This window comes from Impatiens glandulifera, chromosome 2, assembly GCF_907164915.1.
Source record: "Impatiens glandulifera chromosome 2, dImpGla2.1, whole genome shotgun sequence".
In the NCBI taxonomy this organism is placed as follows: domain Eukaryota; kingdom Viridiplantae; phylum Streptophyta; class Magnoliopsida; order Ericales; family Balsaminaceae; genus Impatiens; species Impatiens glandulifera.
In genome coordinates, this window is record NC_061863.1 from 28080 (window position 1) to 36879 (window position 8800).

General features: G+C 36.4%; 1 protein-coding gene across 1 annotated transcript; it reads left to right on the plus strand.

The window, feature by feature from the left end:
• Window positions 1–6754: 6754 nt before the first annotated feature.
• Window positions 6755–8800, plus strand: LOC124926532 (Golgi apparatus membrane protein-like protein ECHIDNA). The gene is made up of 6 exons (XM_047466776.1): window positions 6755–6910; window positions 7477–7533; window positions 7625–7828; window positions 7906–7965; window positions 8079–8205; window positions 8429–8800. Exons 1-6 carry the CDS (start codon window positions 6896–6898, stop codon window positions 8515–8517), a joined length of 552 nt encoding a protein of 183 aa, XP_047322732.1. The 5' UTR covers window positions 6755–6895; the 3' UTR covers window positions 8518–8800.

The following is an 8800-nucleotide window of genomic DNA, read 5'->3' on the forward strand; positions in this document are numbered from 1 at the left end:
TGGGCCTGACCAAAGTTATTTAGGTTTATTACCTGAATGTTTACCCTATAAATATGTAATTATTAAGGATTTATATTGGGTAGACAGAATTCTAGAGAGATAAAGTGTGAGGCAAAAACTTTGTATTCCTTATTCTTCTTCATAGTGAAATCTGGTGGTGGTTGAAGTGGATGTAGCTCAATTTGAGTGAACCACTATAAATTTGTGTGTTCTTGTGTTCTTCTTTCTTGTGTTTTTTACAGATTGTTTCAAGCTGATCGGATTTGGGAGATACAAATCCTATCAACTGGTATCAAAGCAGCTAGGCTAGATCTGAGCATTGGAAATGATGGCAAGTGAGAACAGTATAGGACATGGGATTGGAAGATTTGATGGGACAGATTATGCCTTCTAGAGAATGCAGATTGAAGATTATCTTTATGGAAAGAAGCTTCATGTTCCTTTGAGTGAGAAACCAGAGAAGATGGATGAAGCTGAATGGAAACTCCTTGATAGACAGGTTTTGGGAGTTGTCCGATTGACGCTAGCCAAGACGGTTGCTCATAATGTAGCAAAGGAGAAGACCACCATGGGTCTGATGAAAGCTCTTTCTGATATGTATGAGAAACCATCTACTAATAATAAGGTACACTTAATGAAAAGACTCTTTTATTTAAGAATGGTTGATGGTACTTCTATCACTACTCATTTGAATGAATTCAATACTATTGTGAATCAATTGCTATCTGTTGAGATTGATTTTAGGGATGAAGTTAGTGCCCTGATTTTTTTAGCATTTCTACCAAATAGTTGGGAACCTATGAGGGCAGCAATTAGTAATTCAGTTGGAAATGCTAAACTGAAATTTGTTGAAGTTAGAGATCGTATTCTTGCTGAAGAGGTTCGTAAAATTGATTCTGGTGAAACATGCAAAGGTTCTGCTCTGAATGTGGAAAACATGGGTAGAGGTAATGATAAAAATTTCAACCGAGGTAAGAGCATATCTATGTCAAGGAGCAGGAGGAGTCAGTCCAAGTCTGGGCGGACATTTGAGTGCTGGAATTGTGGTAAACAAGGTCATTTAAAGAGGAACTGCAAAGCACCGAAGAAAAATGGTGATGATAAAAATGATGCAGCCAACGTTGTTTCAGAATCTGTCACTGATGCGTAACTTCTGTCTGTTGATAGCCCGATAGATTCATGGGTTTTAGACTCAGAAGCGTCTTTCCACACCACTACTCACAAAGAATTAATAGAGAATTATGTGGTTGGAAATTGTGGGAAAGTATATCTTGCAGATGGTGAGCCACTGAATATTGTTGGCATGGGGGACATCAAATTGAAGATGACAAATGGTTCTGTTTGGAAGATTAATAAGGTGAGACACATTCCAAGTTTAATGCGCAATTTGATCTCTGTTACACAACTTGATGAAGAAGGTCACAATTTCAGTTGTGGAAATGGTGCATGGAAAGTGACTAAAGGAGCAATTGTTGTTGCTCGAGGTCACAAAACTGGAACGTTATACACGACTTCAACTTGCAGAGAAACAGTTGTTGCTGTAGTTGATGACTCGAAGAACAGTGAATTGTGGCATTGCAGGTTGGGCCATATGAGCGAAAAAGAGATGAAAATTCTTTTGAAGAATGGACAGATTTCAGAACTGAAGTCTGTTGAACATCAGTTATGTGAAAATTGCATTCTTGGAAAACAGAAACGGGTGAGTTTCTTAAAGATTGGGAAGGAGCTCAAGAAAGAAAAACTAGAGTTGGTACACACTGATGTGTGGGGACCTGCACCTGTTTCTTCTATTGGCGGATCATACTACTATGTGACTTTTATAGATGATTCAACAAGAAAAGTATGGGTTTATTTTATGAAGCACAAGTCTGAAGTATTTGTTATTTTCAAGAAGTGGAAGGCTTTGGTTGAAAATGAAACAAATCAGAAAGTTAAGTGCTTGAGATCCGACAACGGAGGTGAATATATCAATTCAGATTTCAAAGAGTATTGTGTTGTGAATGGGATCAGTATGGTGAAGATTGTTCTCCGAATGCCTCAAGAGAATGGAGTAGTTGAACGAATAAATCGAACATTGAACGAGCGTGCTAGAAGCATGAGATTGCATGTAGGGCTGCCTAAAACCTTCTGGGCAGAAGCTATAAATACTCCTGCCTATTTGTTAAACAGGGGACCCTTTGTTCCTCTTGAATTCAGAATTCTTAAAGAAGCCTAGAGCAATAAAAAGGTAAACCTTTCTTATTTGAAAGTGTTTGGTTGTTTATCATATGCTCATATTAATGAATGTGATAGGAGCAAGCTTGATCCAAAGTCTAATAAATGTTTTTTCATTGGTTATGGCGATATCGAGTTTGGTTATCGTTTTTGGGATAATCAAAATCGGAAAATCATTCGTAGCATAAATGTTATCTTCAATGAACAGGTTCTCTACAAAGATTGTGTTGGGAATACATCAGATGGTGATTCCAAGTTGAAAGAGACTAGTATAGTCGATTTAAGAGATTTTTCAGCTGAATATATATCGACTGTCGAAGAAGAACAATGTGTTGTTGAAGATGAAATCGTTAAGAACGTGGCTCCAGAGGTAAATCAGCAAACACCGGTTATACAGTTGAGAAGATCGTCAAGAAATCGAAAACCAGTTGAGAGGTGGTCTCTATCTCTGAACTATATCTTATTGACAGATAGAGGTGAACCTGAATGCTATGAGGAAGCAATACAATTTGATGAATCGATTAAGTGGGAGTCTGCGATGAAAGATGAGATGGACTCTTTGATGTTGAATCAGACTTGAGAGCTCACTGAGCTACCAAAGGGAAAGAAAGCACTTCACAACAAATGAATCTTCAGGATTAAAGAAGAACATGATAAAACCATGAGGTACAAGGCAAGGTTGGTTGTGAAAGGATTTCAACAGAAAGAAGGTATTGACTACAATGAAATCTTCTCTCCAGTAGTTAAATTGATGACAATTAGAACTATTTTGAGTTTGGTTGTGAAAGAAGACCTTCATCTTCAACAAATGGATGTCAAAACTGCTTTTCTTCATGGTGATCTAGATGAAGAAATTTATATGCGACAACCAGAAGGATTTGAAATCAAAGGAAAAGATGAGCTTGTGTGTAAACTTCAGAAGAGTCTGTATGGTTTGAAACAGGCTCCAAGGCAATGGTACAAGAAGTTTGATAGCTTCATGAAAAGTAACAATTTTTTGAGGTGTGAAGCTGATCATTAGTGCTATATCAAGAGGTTTGATAAATCGTACATTATTCTTCTTCTCTACGTTGATGACATGTTGATTGCTAGAGCAAACTTGTATGAGATTAACAAGCTTAAGAAAAAGTTGTCTGAAAAGTTTGCAATGAAGGATTTGGGTGCTACAAAACAAATCCTTGGGATGAGAATTTTCAGGGATGAAGAAGTTCTCAAGCTTTCACAAGAAGAATATGTGAAGAAAGTTCTTAGCAGGTTTAACTTGTATGATGCAAAACCAGTCACTACCCCCTTAGCTCGTCACTTCAGACTATCTAAAGATCAGTCGCCTTCAACAGAGGAGGAGAAAAATTACATGGCAACTGTTCTGTATGCCTCTGTCATTGGTTGTATTATGTATGCGAGGGTTTGCACAAGACCAGACATAGCACATGCAGTGGGAGTTGTTAGCAGATTCATGAGCAATCCGGGTAGACAACATTGGAAAGCAGTAAAGTGGATACTACGATACTTAAGAGGAAGTACGGGTCTTGCTTTGTGTTTTCGAAAGTCTAATATGGGTTTGGAAGGATATGTTGATGCTGACAATGGTGGTGATGTTGATAGTAGGAAGAGCACAACAGGGTACATTTATACTCTTGGAGGTACTGCAATCAGTTGGGTTTCAAAATTGCAGAAGATTGTTGCTCTTTCTAGTTGTGAGGCAGAGTATGTTGTTGTGACAGAAGCTGCTAAGGAGATGATGTGGTTACAACCTTTTTTGCGAGAATTGGGTCAAGACTATGAGGGAAGTGTGTTGCGATGCGACAGTCAGAGTGCCATTCATTTGGCAAGAATCATGTTTATCATGGCAGGACGAAGCATATAGAGGTTCGTTATCATTTCATCCGGTCAGCTTTAGAAGATGGAGTATTAGCTCTTGAGAAGATTTTCGGGAGTGAGAATCCAGCTGATATGTTGACGAAAACTGTGACAAATGAGAAACTGAAGTTGTGTGCAACTTCAGTTGGTCTTCTTCGTTAAGAAACCGAATGAAAAACCACTACCGATCGAGAGATGATGAAGTTAGTCTCCAAGTGGGAGATTGTTGAGTTATGAAGCCTACACTTATAATAAACTCTACATTGTTAATTAAAGTTTATTGGGTTTATCTTTTTTGGTTTGGGGCTTGGGCCTGACCAAAGTTATTTAGGTTTATTACCTGAATGTTTACCCTATAAATATGTAATTATTAAGGGTTTACATTGGGTAGACAGAATTCTAGAGAGATAAAGTGTGAGGCAAAAACTTTGTATTCCTTCTTCTTCTTCATAGTGAAATCTGGTGGTGGCTGAAGTGGATGTAGCTCAATTTGAGTGAACCACTATAAATCTGTGTGTTCTTGTGTTCTTCTTTCTTGTGTTTTTTATAGATTGTTTCAAGCTGATTGAATTTGGGAGATACAAATCCTAACAAAGAAGATATAAAATCTTGAATTACTAACCAGTGACAAATTCTTTTATTAGCTGACCACTCAACCCAGTAGCCCAAGGTCCCACCATAACCACCTTATTTCGTCGACAAAACAAAATGCCAAGAGCGGAAACCATGAAGAAAAAGACCCTTCTACTCCAGACCAGATCATTGCACAGTACGTGTGTTTGGAGTGATTGTGGGGAATCATATTTGGGGAAGGTGGCAAAGATGGATGGCTTAGTGGAGGTAAAGGAGTTTCTGGTCGTGAAATTGGTGTCAATATAGGAGAAGGTGATGGAACAATTGATTTAGATGGAGAAGACGATAATTGTAATGGTGATGGGCTTGGTGACAAAGATATATGTGATTGGATTGGAGACGGTGAGGGTAAAGTCGAATGCAAAGATGGTGAAGGTGATGGTGAAGCCGAATGCAAAAATGGTGTAGGTGATGGTGATAATTTGGGCTTCCTCTTATGGTGGTCGGCATTTATCTGCAGTAGTTTTCGTTTTAGGATCCTAAAAAAACAACTCATCAGAGTCAGATCATATAAAAAGAGAGAAAAAAAAGTATCGGGTTTCTGCTGTAGTTCTATATCGACGAGATTTACTAGAAACCAGAACTGCTAGTGCAACTGGCACCCATGCAAGAACTACAAATTGTTGCCAAGATTAATTGGCAAAGATCCACTGAAATTATTGTAGCCTAGATCCAACACTTCCAACTCTTTAAGTTTCTCAATCTTTCTGAAACTCTTCCCCACAAAGAGTATTACGTAAATTGCTTCAGGAAGTTAAAGCACATAAATATGATAAATGATATACAACAGCAAACATGAAATCCAATAAGATATAGATTGCATATTTGGATTCTCACATAGATTTAAGGTAAGTTAGCTTTCCTAACTCAGGTGCAAGTGTTCCATCAAGACAAAGATTTTTCAGATTTCTGCAGTTTTAAGTCGAACAATAAATTTACCAAAGTTTCCTAAACATAAACATAAACATAAACATAGACATAAACATAGTGGATCAACACTTCCCATTCAAAGTTACAGCCGCCTTGGCATTTTCAAGTTTGGAAAACAATAAAAGAAAAGAATAAATATATAGTTCTTAACTGAAGAACATATATGTTACACTGATTCTGCTCGTCGTGAGCCATGAATTTGGAGGTGCGTTTGATGTAACGATTGTTGAGTTTGTGATGAAAGAGCCTGTCGACAACCACCATTACTGATTTTTGCATCTTGTTTGAAACCACCATTCCTACCATGGGTTTCATTTCTCTCTTTCTATTTCTTGTAGAATCGCAGTCGCAGAAATTCTTCAATCGTCTTCTTTCGTAGTCTATTGTAGATCGATATGAAACCTTAGCCGTTTTCATTATTTTACAAATGTCTGAATCTCAATATATACTCAGATATACCAAATGCGAGAAATAACAAATGCGAAAAATACGAAATACGAGAAATACATTTCTCGTAATTGAGCACCAAATGCGAGAAATACATTTCTCGTAATTATTAATTTCTCCATTTTTAATTATTTAGAATAAATATTCAAAACCAAGTAATTTTATAATTGTTGGTTTATTTTTTCTTAAGTTGATTAGCAAATTTAATCTATCAAATGAGAGTTCATTGTTCTTTCATTGTTCTTCTCGATGAAATATGAACTTGATAACCTAACTTTTTTTTTCATATATTGCTTTGTCGTTGTGTGTTTAAACGGTTTTTATAATTTTTAATATACATGGTCCTTTTTCAAAAAAAAATATTTAAAAAAACAAAAAGAAATATATTTCATATTTCATTTAATCATTGTATCACTTAATTTATCCTTTAAAATACTAAAATATTCTTATTTTACTTGGTTAAATGTTAAATATAAAATATATTTTTGATAATTCATCTTACAAAAATCTCAAATAACTTATTTTCTTACCATATAAGATTTTTTTTTAAAACCCTAAAAAAAATATCAAAGAAGCTCATAGTTACACTATATCCTAAATCTTAATAAGAAATAAAGGAAATAGTGGATTATTTGTAACCTTAGAGAAAAATTGGGTCGATTTGAATATTATCACAATCAGTTATCACGATGACCATTAGATGACCATCTAGGACTAGCAGGTCCAACTTTAGCTTTGGTGCCAAATCGATGAGATATAGCTCCAGCAAGAACTGAATCAAATCGATCTGTACAAATATTGATCTCTAGTGATGGATCTTCATCCGGTAGGTTCGATTACCTCAACTCAAGTTACAACTATTGCATTAATCAAATGCGAACACTATATTCCCCGATTTCGTGTTTCATCAATTCCATTAAGCTAGGCCTGATTTTGATCGATAATTATATTCAATTAATCTTCTTGACTCATTTACAACCCATCTCGTGTTTGTATGGATCCTCAACCGCCGTTTTATCTTTCTTGTCTTATAAGAAGAATATGGAATTGTTGCTTCAGATTTGCACTTATTTGTTGCATAATTCTTGCTCTGTGTGCTGGCTTGAGCCTAAGTTAGGTTTTGAACTCCATTCAATGTGCCAATTGTTATAGAAGATTCTAATTAGAACTGTAAGGTCAAAGGCCTGAAGGTTTTTCTGCACAGAATCAGACATGTAAATGCATTCTCTTAATGCGGTTAATTGATAATGGGCATCGAAATCTTGACTTTTTTTGAATTTAGAAAGTACTTTGTATCCGAAAGGATGAGTTTGGATGTCATGTCAGCTGTCTGTTGATCTTCTACCTCCACATTGTAAGGTTATTCATTGAGTGCTTGATGTTTTTGTGCAGCCTGCTGGGGAGAATTATGCCCATCCTAATATATGCTTCTTTCATGTGGTCTTCAAGGTGGTGTATCGTTTTTTGTGTGTGCATAGTTTACCATCTCTTCTGCTATTTTTGGTATCGAAAATCCAATGAGATGCCTTCAATTATGCAGGCTGCAGCATTGGCATTCTACATCCTTTCAGCTCTCTTTGTGGACAGCTTTGTCATCATTTTTGTAGTCACTGTTCTTCTTACGGCTCTTGACTTTTGGGTGGTCAAGAATGTGAGTGGCCGTATCTTGGTTGGTTTAAGATGGTGGAATGAAATTAATGATGAGGGTGAAAGCATATGGAAATTTGAGTCCCTTGACCAAGAGGTTGGTAATGATAGAACTATTAATCTTCTTCTCATAAGGATATAATCTTCCTTGTGTTTATTTCTTCATGTTTTTAGTCATTGGCTCGCGTAAACAAGAAGGACTCGTGGCTGTTCTGGTGGACCCTTTACCTTACAGTAAGTGAATTTTATCATGTAAACACTTATGACATAGATTGGTTCTTGATTATCCGTTTTAAAAGGATTTGGCTGGTTTATAAAATATTGAAGTGATTTATTCTTGTCTTTAGGCTGTTGCATGGCTCGTGCTTGCCATCTTCTCGCTCCTAAGATTTCAAGCTGATTATCTCCTTGTTGTTGGAGTTTGCTTGACACTCAGCATTGCCAATATTATTGGCTTTACCAAGTGCCGCAAAGGTATGGCAATTCCACACTTTGCTATCTGCCTATTTTGAAAACAGACACTATTTTGGTTGATGTCATTAATGAGTGGATTGTTGATTGAATATTGAGATATTTAAACTAGTCTTATATAACCTACATCAAACAAGGCTTTAGTGATCCGTTTATTGGGTTTTAGTTCTAATGGGTTTAAGTTCTCCCTGATGCTAATTAAACTTTTGGTTTACACATCTCTCAGATGCTAAGAAGCAGCTTCAGGCCTTTGCCACTCAAACGCTGGCTTCTCGAATGACATCTACAATACAATCTGCGTTTAGTGTGGTATGATTTTTTCCTTCCCAAATACCATTGAGGGAGTATATTGCGACAGAAGAGACACAAGTCTATAGTGAGGTGATTATTATTGCTTGAATTTTGCGCATTGTTTTAAAAACTGTTATGAGCTATAATAACTGGCCAGGTTATGTAGTTTCTTGCTGTTTCATCAAATGGTTTAGGGATTTTGTAGATCATCTTAGGTGGAAAACTACCCAAAGAAATGTTGCAATCCTTTTACTTGTTATGCTCGCGAATTGATTGTTATGTTATACTTAATTTATAGTTTTTGTGA

Bases quoted from the DNA above. Each gene is read 5' to 3' on its own strand.
- LOC124926532 (XM_047466776.1), top strand. The intron at 7,534-7,624 runs GTGGTGTATCGT...TCAATTATGCAG, and splicing joins TCTTTCATGTGGTCTTCAAG to GCTGCAGCATTGGCATTCTA. The intron at 8,206-8,428 runs GTATGGCAATTC...CACATCTCTCAG, and splicing joins CTTTACCAAGTGCCGCAAAG to ATGCTAAGAAGCAGCTTCAG.